General features: G+C 45.9%; 1 protein-coding gene across 5 annotated transcripts in view; it reads right to left on the reverse strand.

Annotated features, from left to right (window-relative positions):
• PRPSAP1 (phosphoribosyl pyrophosphate synthetase associated protein 1) overlaps positions 1–16,529 on the reverse strand; it is a 25,487-nt gene continuing 8,958 nt past the window's right edge. For all 5 annotated transcript variants that reach the window (XM_009094469.4, XM_009094468.4, XM_050981177.1 and 2 more), the window contains 8 exons: positions 14,973–15,039; positions 10,387–10,559; positions 9,858–9,973; positions 9,114–9,169; positions 8,468–8,613; positions 2,518–2,588; positions 1,714–1,860; positions 1–1,114 (listed from right to left, as the gene is read on the reverse strand). In XM_009094469.4, coding sequence (XP_009092717.1) covers positions 956–1,114; positions 1,714–1,860; positions 2,518–2,588; positions 8,468–8,613; positions 9,114–9,169; positions 9,858–9,973; positions 10,387–10,559; positions 14,973–15,039 — 935 coding nt within the window. In that variant the 3' untranslated portion in view covers positions 1–955. The remainder of the gene's footprint in view (positions 1,115–1,713; positions 1,861–2,517; positions 2,589–8,467; positions 8,614–9,113; positions 9,170–9,857; positions 9,974–10,386; positions 10,560–14,972; positions 15,040–16,529) is intronic.

The raw sequence follows: 16,529 nt of genomic DNA on the forward strand, positions 1-16,529 counted from the left end.
TGAAAAATCTTATACTTTTTATTGCAGGTTCAGTGTTAGTGTTTTTGAGAGCACAGCTGCATTAGAAGCAGATATTTTTCCAACTTCCCTTCCCCACAAGACTCTGCCACAAACTCAGCCTCAGGCAACTCCAAAAATCATGCCTGGTTTTGCAGTGCAGACAAGTGTTCCAGAGAGGAGCAAGACCCTCACATGACTCGTCACTGAAGAGCAATAATGATCCAAAGCTCGCAAAATGAAAAGGCCAACACATTATCTAGCATTCCCTGCTCTGCTGGGACACACACGTGAGCCTGTTCCCAGCTCCCTGACCCAGGAATGGGAGCAGCCCCGCCAGTGGGTTGCCCTAAGCTGTCCTTTCGGGATGTTCCGCTAACTTAGCTTTGATGAAAGTCCCTGCTCTGCTGTGCAGGAGAGGAGAGGCCACTGAGCTGGCACAGAGCTGCTGTTGGCTCAGCTCTGCCAGAAGCACAGCCTGAACATTCCCTTCCATGCTCTGGGGTGAGACACAGGCAGAAACAACCCCAAAGGCTGCTCTCGCTGCCCATACAGCAATGAGCAGTCCCTGTTCCCTTCTCACAAGCTGACAGCTACTTCTGTTTAGCTTTTCTTTCTGCCCCTACAGGACAAGAGAAAACACACTAAAAAAAAAACCAAAAAAAACCAACAAAAAAAACCCATCATTAAAGAAACTTAAAAATTCAACACCACCTCATTTCTCCATTTCTCTCAATTAAGGTGTAATTCCTCCCACTGCCAGTGGCCCCTTCTATTGACTTGTAAAGTGCTGGTCAGGTTGATTTTTTTTTTTCTATTAGATCTCATGGCTCAAGACCCTGAAAACCTCAACACTCCTACAAAAATAAACAGCTGTGTTATGCCTATGTTTTATGGTATTGCCTTTCCATGCAGATTTCCCTCTCTTGTGGAATCCAGGACAGGGGCAGGCTCAGGTCTAGTCATCGACAGTGATGTTGCGGAAGAGATAAGCCATGGACTCGCCGTTGTGGATCCGCCGGATGGCCTCCGAGAGGATCAAACTGATATCCACAGTCTTTATCTTGGGGCACTGCAGCTTCTGCACCTCGTGAGGAACAGTGTTGGTCACCACCACCTATGGAGGGCCAGAAAGGAAAGGAAGTTGTGCTGCAGGAACGTTCACCCTCCCTGAGCAGCCACCCTGAGGGGTGGGTACTGCTGTTTCACAGTTCAGGGGGAGAACTCCCTGCATATTAGGAAAAAAGATTATAATAAGTGGTCTCCCCTCAGTGACAGTCTGTTGAGGGGACCAGCATAACCAGCACTCTCCAACAGGCTGATGGGCCCACTCAGATCACAGGATCTATTATTAAGGTTTGAAATCCTGTCCTCTTCATGTGCCAGCAGTCCCTGATCTGCTAGGGAAGAAGGGCAGCACAGGGAGATGGCAGCCACACAGCCCCAGCTGCAGGGAGGGAAGTGTCCAGGCAGGGATGACTAATATTTTTGTTAGGGAGAAAATACACTGGGGAAGCAAATCTGATCTAAGCAAGTATTAATCACACACGCTTTTTTTTTTTTTTTTTTTTTGTGTGTGTTCCAGTGAAGAACCAGCTAACTGAAAGCACCTGATTAAATGAGTAATTCTAGACATAAGCTACGTGCCTTGGGAAGGACATCAATTTGTGAGTTTTGGTGCCAGCCTCCACTCTGCAGTCTGGAGAGCAGACTCACCTCATCAATGGAGGATTCCTCTATGAGACGAGGGGCATCTGCTGAGAGGAGCCCATGAGTAGCCATCACAAAAATTTTGTAGGCTCCACGCTCTTTCAGGATCTCTGCAGCAGCTACAAAGCTTTCCACGTCATCGATGATGTCATCCTGAGCAGAAACAGAAATAACATCAAAACCAAAAGTTTACAGAGCCTGCAGGGCAGGAGTGGATCTGCAGGCTACTGCAGCTTTGGCCATGCACACAGATGAAAAATAGAATCCCTATCTACTTCAGCTGCTGATGAGGACAGCCACGTGCATGACTAATCTGTGAATGCTATTTCCCTGGTTTAATGACCCTTTTGCTAGTGCAGAGAACAAATGTTGTGTCTTGGAAACAAATCAGTCCCTGCACATGCACTCACAGTTTATCATCAGCAAGGCGTATTTTTCCATGGGGCAGGAGCTGCATGTTGATTACTTACACTGCAGCATGGCATAGCAAGTAAGAGAGGCTTGGCAAGTCTTTTGTTTGGGGTTTTTTAACACTTCAGGAGTTTTCTCTGTGTGCCCTGGATTCATTCATTACTTGCAGACATCTGACACTTGGAATCAAGGCAGCAAGGGCTTAAAGAGCTGAAGTGCAAATGGTTTTCAACAGAAAGTTGAAATAACCAAAGCCACCAGCACTACTGGAGAAAAAAGTGTCTAAAAAACATGTGCCCACTCCTATTCCAGCCATCCCTCTGACCCTCAGGGATGGAACAGCTGAAGCAGAGATGCTGTGAGGAAGCCACCCCCCAGCTATTCCCCTCACACTCATACCACAATGATGGCAATCCTTCCTCCAACGTCTCCAACCACAGTTATTGGCGGTTTCTCCTTGGCCATCATCACTAAAGAAGAAGGGAAAAAAAGAGTCCAGGTGACTCAGGCTTGAGTCAAACCCCCGCAGTTCCACCAGACAAGAGGCTGAACCATTAAACACCTTACACTGATGCAGACACAGACATGCTTTACACGATCCTGACACCCACCTAAGTGAAAAACTCTCATTTAACCACCATTTTTCTCCTCAAATGAACAGCACTGCTGCATAAAGAGGAAATTCTGTTTCTGTGGAGATTTTGTACTGACCTCAGAAACAGAAAGCAATTCCAGCTCTCTAACAGACCCCTGTGCAAGGAGAGTTACAAAGCAGCACCTAGTTTATGGGCAATATTGGTGACCTTCTCTGTGCTCCAGCACAGGACTTGAAAAAGGGTCCATTCCATGACTGGGAATAACAAGTGGGCTTTCCAAGCAGCACCTCTCAAAGGGCAGGTGCTTTACAAGGTGCAACTTTTTACCTCTTGGACTCAGTAAATCATCTGTAGGATCAGAGACTTGCACTGCAGCTCATTTGCTTTCTCACATCACCAAACACAGAGGGGTCTTTGAGAGGGTGTAAGAACCTTAATACCACCTGCTCAGGCAAAGAAAGCTTAAGGAAGTTTGCAGAAGCAAATTTGTTGATTATTTTTTAAGTGGATTAATGGAAAGAGTAAGACAAAACCCAGTTGAAACTCAGTTCAACAGGCTCAGTGCAACCAACAATTGGATCAAAGCATACACTGACAAGCTGTGCTACCTGGCACACAGTGAAGAGATGTACTGGAAAATAAGGTTCTGTTCCCTCCTGACACTACTTTTGCACTGACAGGGTCCGTGCAAAACCACACGCTGCAAAATTCCAGCAGCATCATGAAAATACCAGAGACCTGAACTGAGATGTACTGAGTGTCCAGATGTTACACAGCCTTCAGACTTACACCAAAGAGCAACCAACCTCCAGCACAGGCCAGGGACTTGCTGTCCATCTGCCAAACCTCTCACTTGCCATGGGGTGCTGGTACAAAAACCTCCAGCATGGAAAGGACACTGTGGTGGGCAGACATGTGTCAATAGGTGACAATCTGATCTAACCACTGAAGCCAAGAGGGACCTCCAGCATTTTGTAACACTTACCTGGCCCACCTCCACACCCCACACCTCTATTTTATACTCTCCACAGTGAGTGCAAAGTGTCCTACCAAGGCACTTGGTGCCCCTCCTTTTGTAAACTCAGGTCTTGCCAGGATTCTGGCCACAGAGGCTTCTCAAGTGCCTCAAGGAGTTCAGACAAAGCAAGATTTTTCTCTTTTAGGATAATCCACTTCAATGTAATACCTGAGCAGCAGAACACAAGCCATTGCCCACCAAAAAGCCTGTCTAAATATTGATCTCTGCTCTCCTCACCAAAAAAGTCTTGCATCAAACTCCCCATCCTGCATAGCAGGATGATCCAGCACCATTCCCATATCTCATCAGCACCTGGGAATGCTTAGAGTGCAAGCACAGCTGGGTGAATGACTCACACTGAGGGATATGATGAAAGCAATTATAAGCATCACAACTTCGAACATTCTTGTGTAGAGCTGTTCTTCACATCCATGACCTACTCCACAGGCTGGTTTTCCATAAACCTACCAAAACTGTATAAAAGGTGTCCAGTAATTCTGTTTTGCCCAAAGTCCCATCACTCATTGCCAGGTTTTTGCAGTTTAAGTCACAGCTACCTTGGACTGAGGAGTTAATCAACAGCTCTTCATGGCACAGATTCCTCAGCCTCCCTTGCATAGTTATTTCCTACCAAATGCAAAGTCACATCTAAATCCTGAAGGAAAAATATTCTTATGAGAAAGAAGATTATTTATAATAAATGAAGATTAAGAACCACCAGAGATAAGCAGATCATAAATTTCAGTTACAGGCACTACTGACCTGCTCAGATTAGTTATGAGTTTACTATCTAGTTTGGACAGTAATAGAGCTCCTGGTGGGAGCTGTGAAGTATCAAAAGGATTCCACCTGGCTGCCATCCCAGCCTCTGTGTGTATCCACTGATGAGTGCCATCTCTTTTTACAACAGCCAGGTCAGGGGAAACTTTTCTACACAAATGGTGAACAGGCCTGGGGGGCTGAAATTCAGCACTGTTTTACTCACAGAGATATGGAGTTTCAGCAAATCAGTATTCTTCTACTCCATGAAGGAAGCAGACATATTTCTTGCTATGTTTAAAGGCTAACATGGCAACCAGCAACATTAGCAGTGCTTTGCATCTCTGTTTTTTAAAAGCTGTATTTCAATTTTGGTTTATTTTTAAAGAACGGTAGGCAACGTGTCGACCTACCCGGATCTTAAAGAGATGTTCTCCCTTTTCCTTGTTCAATTTTCTCTGCAAAAAAAAGAAAAAAAAATTGCAAGCCAAAGATCTACCCACAACCACATCAAATCTCAACTGCTCCAAGGTGATGAGAGTCTACACAAGGGTTAATGCAGCCAGTTTCTTCTTCAGAATCTTTGAACATATCAAGATGTGCAAGTCAGAACTGCTATGAGGAGGTGCCTTGAAAAATTATTCAAATAATAAAAGAATATTTTCCTCCTAGACACAAACCCTCTATATTTGTAGACAGAAGAGGGTAACAGAAATAAGCCATGGTGGTACTTTTGTATGGTGTAACCCCTTGGATCATGTACAAGTTTGGTTTAACTAAAGTTTGGTTTAAAGAGTTGCTGACTTTTTCTGGAGAGTAAGAAAAGATGCTTGTGGTATCTGTAGCTTCTGAGGGGGAAAAATAAAAGAGAAAAATCTAGACCAACCACCATTTCTTTATAAAACAAGAATATCAAAGAACACTTTCATTCAGATGTGCATAATGTACACCAAAGTACCACATGTTAAGAAAGAACATTCCCAGGTGTGTAAACATGTTGCTTTAATTAAGTGGTCAAAAACAGGTTAAGAAATACTAAAATAAATTCTGTTTGGAGCTGACAGTGCAAATTAAAGTGATAATTACCACAAAATATAATGCTGCATTTACAACAGAGCTTGGGAGCAAAAGGCTGCTCAAGAATGAAGTGTTTTTGTAGAGATAACCTTGGAAGGACAGAAAAACCCCTGTGCCCAGCCTAAACACAGGCAAGATGGGTGTAGGGAAGTAGGAACAGACCCACGGTCACTCCAGCTTCTCCCCCAAACTCCCTTTGTGGCAGTTTGCTGGGCTCTGGGATTCAAGCAGACCATTAGCTCTCTGTACAAAGTACTGAATTCCAAAGCCACTGAAATGATTTAACAGATGGTGCTCTACTCCTTTTCTCCAGGAAACAGGCAAAGAGTCCCCATGCATTTGTTAAGGCACAGCCCCGAGCCAGCTGCAAGCTCTGAGACACAAAAGCACACAATCAAAGAGAATAACCTTGGAGTGACATCCTGTCTCCAAGGCTCTGATTTCAGGGGCTGCAGTGCTGTGGGCTCTTGCTGCTGCTCTAGTGAAGCATTTTAAGTGCAATTAGAAGCACCCCTGGCATTTTTCTGTTGTGGCTCCCTACCAATCAGAATATCACATCAGGCCACACTCAGAGGACAATAACTAAGCCATTACACTGCCTAGCACTCATTAATTAGAGGCACATGATCCCTGCTAGAACAGGGGGAGAAGGTGCATGCCAGGACACAGGAGCCTGGCCAGTTCACCAGGAAGCCCATGGAGAATGGCACACAGCATGTGTCATGGCTGTGGGGCTCGGGACTGCTCCCCAACACACATTTCACCTCTCTCCTGCCTCTAACACAACTGTCTGGAGCTTCAGTTGCCATGTCTGGATGCTCCACACTGATCTGGTTGTAGCCCAGGGTGGGATGCTCCACAAGAAGTCTCAGCCACTCCCCAGGAACACCCCCAGGCTCCCACCTGCCAGGTCCAGGTTTGGGTGCTGAGCCAGGCAGACTCACAGACCACTTCTGTTTTGACAATTGGAGGGTTTGGGGACAGTTTTGGTGTTAGGAATATCCAGTTCTGAGCAGCAGCATGTGTCTGACTTTTCACAACCAACCACACAGCTGAACCCTGCTACACTCTGCCCTCAGAGCTTTCACCAACAGGAGGGAGAGCTGAATGAGGCTTTGAAATCATGTGACATTTGAGGTGGGGAGATGCTTTTCAAATGACTGAATTGGACAAGAAATGAGGCACAGCAGATAGGGTCAGCACAGACACTCACAGCATTGCCATCCCAGCTGCACTTTCACCCCTGTCTGGCAGAGACTGTGACACAACCAGAATGCACAGACTGCTTTTAGATAGGGATAACCTCAATTCTGCACCTCCAGAACCCAGCTTGCTCAAAAACAGGTATCTCTCAGGTTAGAAACCTGCAGAGAAAAGCAACTTCTACGGAGAATTTTGGACAAGTCTGCCCCACAATCCACCCCATGACAGAGAGCTGCCAAGCCACAGCTCAACTGTTTTACACTGTGCCTTAGGCATGCTGGGATGTAAGGTCTTTGGTCAAGTGCTGAGTCTGTGCAGCAGGAGATAAAAAAAGAAAGTGGTGATACACAGCAAATTAGTCTGTGTTTGGTGAAAACAATTTCCCATTGGATTCGTAATTAAACTGGACAAGGGAACATTTCTGTATGAACAACCATTTACTGGGCTCTCCAGCAGCACAACCTTCCACAGCTGAGCTTCTTTGAAGTGACATGGCTGGAAATAAAATTACAATCACATCAATTCCTCCATAGCAGACAAATGTCAGCTACTGATATTCTGGAGGACAGCATCCTCCAGAATAGGAGGGGAAGGAGAAAGTGAAGAATAACCATGCAAATTCCTGCTTCCTTGGACAGGCATGAAAAAAACCCCTTGTCAGAAGGAGAACAATAAAGTCCCAAACTTCACTGCCAAACCCCACCTGCCCCCCAAGGCCCAAGAGGAGTTTCACCAGCAACAAAAACACTGTTTAACTGATTGTATTCCAGTGAGACACAGCTGGGGTGATGTGAAATGCCTACAGTCTTACTTGCCTCCCCTCAACAAGCTGCCCACTAACTGGTTGGGTGTTCTCCCTAAATTTTCAAAGATCAGATGATTATCAGTAGCCCAAACCACCACAGGTGTTGTTACATACAGCAGCACACAGCCTTTCCCATGGGCACTTCTCAACCACCTTCCTGCTCCCAATTTCTGTCCTGCCACCACCTGCCTAGAAAGTTGAAATCCTCCCAAAAGGGAGCTGGATTTTGATTGTACTGTTGTTATTTGACTGCTGCAGGAATACAAGCAATCCTGAGGACGGCATTTCCCAGAACACAAGTTTCCTCTTTTTCTTTTGCTCTCTGCTCCCAAATCAATGGCAAGAGCTCCAGAATCAGGTCAACAATGCTCTTGGAGAACCTTTTCACCCCAGCCACATAAACCTCAAAACCTTGTCCAAACAGACATTGGAATATGATCATTAGGGTGAAGAAAATTTCCAGCAGTAACAATGACTGCAGAGAAGACAAAAACCAGCCCTACCCTCCCCAACTGAACCAACAGCCTGCCTCAGTGGTTGTTATCTCATTACTTACACTTTTACATCTCCCTTGTTTCATCAGCTCAATGAATTCTGTTGCTGAACACTGTAAAAGCACCATCTTTATCAGAGGTTGGTCAGTCTAACTCTATGGAGCAGGCACAGCCATGGAGAAAATACTGATGCTCTGTATGGCCAGAAGGAGTTAAATAAAAACCTTCCCCTGTGATTTCTCCCACAACTCACTGATATCAACCTTTCTATGAAAAAAATCCCACTGGTCTAACTGCCTTTAGGTTGGTTACACCCACACAGATAAATCAACAGAAGTTTCCCACCAAACTTTTCTTTTTATTCCTCCCAAAGGTAAGCAGAGAAGCTTGATCTTACATGGCAGCTCCAGGCCAGGATGCACAGTTGCATTTTTGAGCATGGGAGGGGAGTGACGCCCATCATCCATGTCCTGCTCCGTGCACTGAGCCTCCCCATGGATCACTGCCAGCCCCAGGCGCAGCCTCTCGGCGTAGGACTGGGCCCTGCAAGACAAAAACAGCCCTTCAGGAAGCTGCTGGCTGAGGCAGCTTCACAGCCCACTACAGCAAGTCTCTCCCACACCAACAGCAAGCAGAGGCTGCACCTCTGTGGCTGTTTCTCTGCAAGAAACCTCACTGGAAGTGACTCTTTATTTCTCATTAATATCCCAAAGCCCACTCTACCCTTGGCTCCACCACAGGCTCTCCTGTGCTCCTCCACATTGGAAATGCTTTCTGAGATGGTCAGGCACTGCTGAAACTCAGCAGCAAGTCTGACCCTAGGTGAACCACTTCAGTGAAACTGCCAGAATTACACCCATAGGGGTGGGAATACAAAGTTCAGCTGTCTATCTGCACCACATCCATCCCATTTCCAGCCACAAAAGAATTATGACCAGATTGTCAATCCATCTGCCACCCTCCCATACTTTCCCTGGTAAATCTTCCACTAGCTCAGGTATTTTCCAAGTAACTTTTAACCAGCTAGCAAAGCATCCATTTACCTTTTAGCAGCACCAGGAGATTTGGCTACAATAACTGCGTTTCTGTAATCTGGAATCTGGATGTGATAAAAAGTTAATTAATTAAAAAAAGGCCTTCTTGCTAGGGAGTAATTGGTTTGATACATGGCTGAATAATTTCACCCATCCTCCTCCCCAGAACCAAATCTTCATTCTATGACAAGGAACAAGAGAGACAACTGCACTTGCTTCCAATTTGTGTATTCTGCAAAGGTGGGAATGTTCACTATGTTTAACCCTCTCCATATGGGGAAGCCTTGCTCTCTCCATGTGGGAATAAATCATCATCTTTTGCACATGGAGAACAAAACCTCCATGCCCTGCTCCCAGCCCTGCTGTGCTCAGCACTCCTACACTCAGCCCAAAACGAAGTCTATCAATAACTCAGAGCAGACAGAAATCCAGCACAAAGGGAGAAGGGGAGCAGTTTAACAGGATTTCAGAGGTGATTAGAGGCAGAGGCACAAGTAGCATCTCTCAAATGGCACTAACTCCACAGAGAGCAAGCTCCTCTCCTGCTTGTGCTGCAGTTCAGTTTCTATCCAATCAGAGAAGTGCAACATCTTTCCATGAAATATGCAATAGGTATCCCCTGAGAAAGAATTCATTAACAGAAGGATTGACCTAGACTGACACCACCACCTCTACTTAAGCAGGGCCCAATGCTCCTATCACATTAAAATGAGTTCAGACAAGTTGATATACATAGAACTAGAGTAACCTCACTTCTTCCTGTATATACTGAAGCAAGAAAGGGGATGCTCTCAGGTTGTCTACTGGAAAGCTGAAGAAGCCTTGGATTTCCTTTTGATGAAGGTCCATAGTGATAATGTGTGTTAAACCTAAGGGGGAAAAGGACAACAATTTATTGAAATATGTGGCTGGAGTTCCTTCAACACCTTCAACACCTCCATTTTCCAGACTGTTTTAGCTCTTACTCAGATTATTATGCCTTGTCATAAAATAATCATAAACAGATTAACACAGAAACAGATTTCCACAGACATAATGAGAAACAGGCATGTGATGCCACTGCACTGGGCTGACACTGTATTTCACTATAACATTTCTAGGCCACCTCCCCAGGTGCAAGTTACAAAGAATCACAAGAAACCTGAAGAAAATTAATTCCCCTAATGTGGCTCAAGATCTCAGCAACACATCCCCACTCAAACAGGAGAATGGAAGGACAGATGACCTCTGGGATGCCCAGCAGCACCAAGCCTGCTGCACTGCTGCTCCCTGGAACACTCACCTGCCTTGGCAAGCATTGAAGCCAGTAGCTTGCAGACTATGGAGCCCCTCTTCCTCATTTTGCTCTGTTTGCTGTAGGGGAAGTAGGGGATGACTCCAATGATGTTCCTAGCACAGGAAGTCTTCAGTGCATAGGCCATGATCAGCAGCTCCATGACAGCAGTATTCACATCTCTAGGAGATTTGAACACAGTTCCAAATATTAGCAGGTGTTTTTCTAATGCAACTCCTTTTCCATTTATACCCAGACCACTTTTCATCAAAATTCCAAGCAAATAATGCTGCATCTCAGGCTGATGTATGCCAGACCCAGATTGCAGCCATACAGCTCCTTCCACCCTGCCACAACAAATTACAATCAACTCTTAAACACACAGGACACGACACCAGCACTCAAGAGCTGTGGACTGGAATGTGATTGTATATTTTAACATAAGGAGTATGATGATTTTCCTCCATAATCTGACAAAAAAGGTTTTTATAGAATTTACTTTGGAAAAAATGTCACCTGATACAATGCAATTTGAAATAAAGTAGTCTCTTAAAGAAGCAGCACATATGCATCCAACATAACTTCATCCACACTGGATTTCTTAGGCTATTTTCCTCTTTAACAGTGTAAGGCAGGTTATTTTTCCTGCCTTAAGAAATACTGCATTTGGAGCAGTACAATCTCCAGACATGGCACTTTGGTGGACATCAGCATCTCCACACTCTTTAGCTTATCTAGAGATGGAAGGAACAACAGCACAGGAAATGCTAAAGGACCTTTTCTTGAAAGAAAAACAACCAAACAAAAAAGTAACCAAGGCAGAGGAATTATAGAATATGCTGAGTTTGAAGGGCTCCATCAGGAACTGGAGTACAATTCCTAGTCCTGCACAGGACACCCCAACAATCCCACCCTGTCCCTGAGAGTGCTGCTCAAATGCTTCTTGAGCTCAGACAGGTTTGGTGCTGTGACCACTTCCCTGGGGAGCCTGTTCCAGTGCTCAACAGCTCTCTGGGTGAAAAACCTTTTCCTGATTTCAATCTAAACCTCCCCTGACTCAGCTTCATGCTGTTTCCTCGAGTCCTGTCACTGGGCATGAGACTGAAATATCCCATTTACAGTTTGCTCCCCCACAATGACTGGAGTGGCCCAGTAGGAGTGTATTAATCTGCTTTTTAATTAATTTTGGGATAGGGAAAAAAGCTAAGTTCCCTTCAGTTCCCCTTTATTTCTTAAGGTCAACACCAAGAGACACTGTCTGCATCATCACAGACTGACTCAAGAACTTCTGGGAACTGAAGAGCATGTGCTTCAGATGGCAAGACAGGCACTCCTGCAACACAGACCCCCTCTGCCTGGGGGTTTCCAGCAGGGACAGCTCCCAGTGACACACGAGTCCCCAGCCCAGTCAGGAGGGCACGGCTGGAGTGGCTCAGCTGTGCAGCCCACAGTGACAGGGCAGGGGCTGACTGGGCCATCTTCCCACACAGCAGCAGAGGAGCAAAGAGAGCAGCCTGGAGCTCTGCAGTGCTTTCTGGACATTACCCAGACATTGCTCAGGCCCTGTTTTCCCCCTGACACAGCTACTAGAGACAGCTTCTCCAAATGCCCAGAGACATGACCCATGACAAACCTCTGACCATTTCCATTTCCCCACTGCTCTCCCCTCCTTTGGAAATTAACCTCCACTTGTGCCTCTTCTTTTGTGAGGCTCTGGGTCTCTGTTGTCCTGCTGACCCCAGCAGCCTGTGCACACAATGCCATTTACACACAAGAAACCTTTGTTGGCTCTGGAGCACCCAGCCAAGAATTACATAAAACACAGCCCCCTGCCACACAGGACAACAAAGAACTGTTTCTTCCCTTTGGTGATTTAGCTGTGCCAGTGGGGCTGTGAGAAAAGAAAAAGATGCTACTATCAGTGTCATATAAAAACAAAGAGGTCAAACTGAAGCCTATTTACAGTTCATCTCAGAAACTTAGTATTTTTCATCACTATTTTTCAACTTACTCTTTGAAAATCCATACATATTCACATGGAAAGCAGGAAGAGAACAAGACTGGGGCTTCAAAAGCTCCAGTCCTGTGCTGCTGCAGGACACCAGCAGCCACATTGATGGAGAAGTTATTCAAGGAGGTTGTTTCTCCCAGTATTCAAGCAGGGTCCCAAGCTGGACTCTGGGAAGCTCCTGCAGACCAGCAGGCACAGGCAACAGGCAGAGAGTGTCTGTCCCTCCAGCATGGCCCAGGGTGGGTGGGCTGAGATGGTTTCATGCTGAGCCATCACTGATCTGCTCATCTGCAAGGGGCATTGACCCCAGCCAAGGGCACCAGCTGGGAAAAATGACATTGGTGGAGGAAGCACAGCCCCAGCATCTCCAAAACAGGTACCCAAGAGAGCATCCCAGGCTCCTTGCTGCCCTCCCCATCTCCAGCCCTGAAGCCATGCTCAGCCAGTTACTGCAGGGAGGGCTGAGCCAAGACCTCACACAGGGGCTGGCAGCTCATCACCAGGACACTCAGAGACAGCTCAGCTATCCCCCACACCCTGCTTACCACACCAGAGCCTCCCTTGCTGCTCCTTATCTCTGCCTGGGCCACCCCTGGACACCCCTGCTCTGGAGACTGAGCAAACACTTTATGTGACACTCTCCATGGACTTTGCAACAATCAGCACCAACACTCAGCACTAAAAGGCTCCATTTACCTTTAGGGTCTCACAAAATCACCAACTCCTTTATTTTTATATTCCCTAAACATGAGCTATTTGATTTTCCCCTCACATAAATGCCAGTCCACACGCCAGTTTTGGATAGTAACTGTCCTTGTCATCTTTTTTTTTTTGGTTGTGCTACAGCTTTTATGACAGAGAGCCTGTATCAAATATTCAGGTCTTTCTGTGATCTCTGTGCATTTAAGATGCAGACTGTGAATTCACACTGCAGCACAACAAGGTTGTTTCCCCTCTCTACTAACAAGTCCTAACATCTTTTCAAACCACTACTGAATGTAGAAGTCCTATTCTTAAGATTATTCCACACAGTTGTTGTTTTGACTCTCCTGAAAAGCTCCCTGAAACCCACTGCAAAATTGAGATGTCCTTGAACCTGTCCTCTCTAGCAATGCAGCAAGGCACAGCTGCAGTTTAGGAATGAAAGATGACTTGGCTGCACAACACTGGCTCCTCACCTGGCGGGCCTTGAACATTCTGTCTAAAAAGATCCATTTCTTGGCCCAAATCACTGGACTCAGTTAATGGAAAAACAAAGGGATCAACAAGTTAAAACTAAGGGGGAAGTTTTTCCCTCCCAAAACTGTTCCTGTCCCTAATGCCCGGAGTTAGCTCTCTGAACACTTGATCTGTTTCATGTTTACATAGCTCTCAGTTACAAGTTATTCCAGAGAACTCCTTCACAAGGGACAAGAGAATGGCACCATTCACCTGAAACATAAACCTACAGCAGGGGATTTTCATCTTGCAGAGATTTAGTTGCTCCCTGAGGGAGGAAACACTTGGGGCATCTCTCTGGAGAGAGATGAGCCCTAGGAACATGTTTCTGCCTGCAAGAGGAATTCCAGAAGTGAGTAAGCTGGTGTAGGAGTCCTACTGATTTCTTTGCAACAGGCCAAGCATTTCACAGAGGAAATGTACTTGAATTCTCAGTGGGCTCTATTTCTTTGGCAAGCCAAGGAAAAATCCTGTATCTAGGCAATTCTGCTCCCCACTACTTTTGAGCTAAAATTAAGCTCTGCTAACTTATTACTCCTTGTGATCTCCAAAATCTGAGCAGAATTTGGTAACTTGGAACAAGCTATCAGAGCAGGAATGTCCTTGTTTTGTTAATATCAATACCTCATCCCTGAAAACAGCACCTCCCCTATTCACAGTAGGTCAATTTGAAGTTATCATTTATTTGTAGGCTCCCTTCCCATCACCCTAGTGCTGTCCCATTACTCTTTCTGAGGCAGCAAGGTTCCTGGGGTTACACATGATTTTCTAGCCCCCTTACTTGCAGCACTTCTCTTACTCCAAGCCTAGAACAGCCCAAAACAAAACCCAAAAAGGCCTACCATCATCACAAACTGTAAAAGCACAGAAGGACAGGAGGAAGGCTATGGAATTCCACCTGAGGTCAGTTTCACACCACTACAGCAGAAGGGGAGGAGCAATCCAGCCTGCAATGAAAGCAGCAGCTGCTGTTTGATGGTGTCTCTGTTGCTTGGTGGTTGGGAGGCAGAGGAAATCACCCACCCTGGGATGGAAATGCCAGTCAGAAATCACCCAACAGCTGAGCCTGAAAGGCCACCAACACACAGAGAAGGGATGCTTCAGTGGAAAGCATCAGTCACTCCTGTTCCTGCCTCAAGTGACACACTCCAGCTATTTGATGGGAAGCATCTCAGAGCTGCAATCAATCCCCTGGGAATGTTAACAGCTTAGCACTATGTGAGGCCTTAATCTAAGAGCAATGACCACACTGCATGAGTTCCACTACTTATTGTGCTGGTTTACAGTGAGCAAACCACTGAACCATCTGCTGATCCAGGTATTCAAAGCACATCCCAGGTGCAAAACTAAGCCACAAGTGCCTCACCTGGGGATTGTCTGTATGATGAAGATATCCTGTCCACGGACAGACTCTTTTATTTCAACTCTTGTTTCTGAAAAGGATGGAAAACAGAATTAGTTTTGTTTCCAAACATCAGGTTGACAGTGACAACACACCATGCTGTAGCAGCAACCTTGCCCCCTGGTCAGGGCATATGAGGACTCGCTCCTCTGCCCTTTGTGCACAGACATGCACAGATGAGCCAAGTGGATTTTCCTAAGGATGGACCTGGGTACAGCTGGCATAACATACCAGTGAGTTAGCTGTATTTACAAAGCAAAAGCAGGCTGAACAGCTGTTTATTTTTTTATAGAATTTAGAATTTTAGATTTTAGAATTTTAAAATTTAGTAGGCAATTTATCTAACTCTCAATAAGAAATCCTTTTCACGCTTCCATGGAGTGCTGAGAGCTGTCAACAGCACATTCATTAGTGAGCAATTAACCACCCAAGGCAGAACAACCTTCAGTACTTCCAAGAAGGTAACTCAGCACTTTTTGCACTTTGCTCTTTCAGCTTACCATGAGATCAGCTCCATGCTGGCTAGAGAGCTCAAGGCAACTCCAGCAGCACCCAGTTCAGAGCAAGAACTTCCCAGTCTCACTGTCAAGGTCAAGACATTCCAACACTGACACAGGCTGGAAGTCAGGGTCTCTGCTGAGCACCACTCCTGCAGTCCCTGACTCAAATGCAGAAGCTGAGCCTCGAGCAGCTCTGCAAAGCCAAAGCAATGACTCCAGGTTTCCCAAGGTGCCTGCCTTAGCCATTCCCTTCCCAGACAGTCATGAGCTAGAGGGCAGGGATAAGGAAAAGGAGAGACAGCTCCCCAGCTATGGAATTCCAAGTCCAATTGACTTGGCCTGGGAGTAACCCTAGAGGACTCTGCTGAGAGCAGACTCATTTGCTGTGCAGTGATGAAAAATGACTTCAGACCTCAGAGCAAGCAACCTGATTTAAAACCAACCCCAAAGGGCAGCGAGCTCTCCTGGGCAGGAATGCACCAGCCAGACCAACCATAACCACAGCAGCTCTCCCACTGTGAGGCCCATTCTGGCTGCAACAGCAGCAGCACTAGCACAAACACTCCACCTCTTCCTCTAGCCTGTAGCAGCTCTCTGGTTCTACTCTCTCTTGCAAACAAGGTATCAGGTGCCTTGAAACAGTAAATGACTCTTGCCCAAAGAACTCAGCTGGCCAATAACCTTGTGTTTTACCCAGGATCTGAAAATGGACAATTGCAGAGTGTTAACCTCCTTAAAAACAAAAGCAACCTCCAAGAGGCATTTTCCCCAGCGCAGCCATGAATTTGCACTTTTAAAAGCAAGGGCAGCTGTAAATTCTGTGTGGCAGGGAAGGGCTGAAAGAAAGGGATAATTTAAAAGCTCACAAGGCAGACACTGAAAAAGCAGGGCATTACTTTTAAATCTGGAGATGTTTTGCTCAGGATAGGAGCATAAAAGATTTGGCAGCAGCTAAAACCTGAGGCAGAACTCTAGAGGAGAGTTTGCAGATGGGCAGACAAACAAGATAACCAGGGAAAAC

Source organism: Serinus canaria, chromosome 18 (genome assembly GCF_022539315.1).
Source record: "Serinus canaria isolate serCan28SL12 chromosome 18, serCan2020, whole genome shotgun sequence".
Classification (NCBI taxonomy): domain Eukaryota; kingdom Metazoa; phylum Chordata; class Aves; order Passeriformes; family Fringillidae; genus Serinus; species Serinus canaria.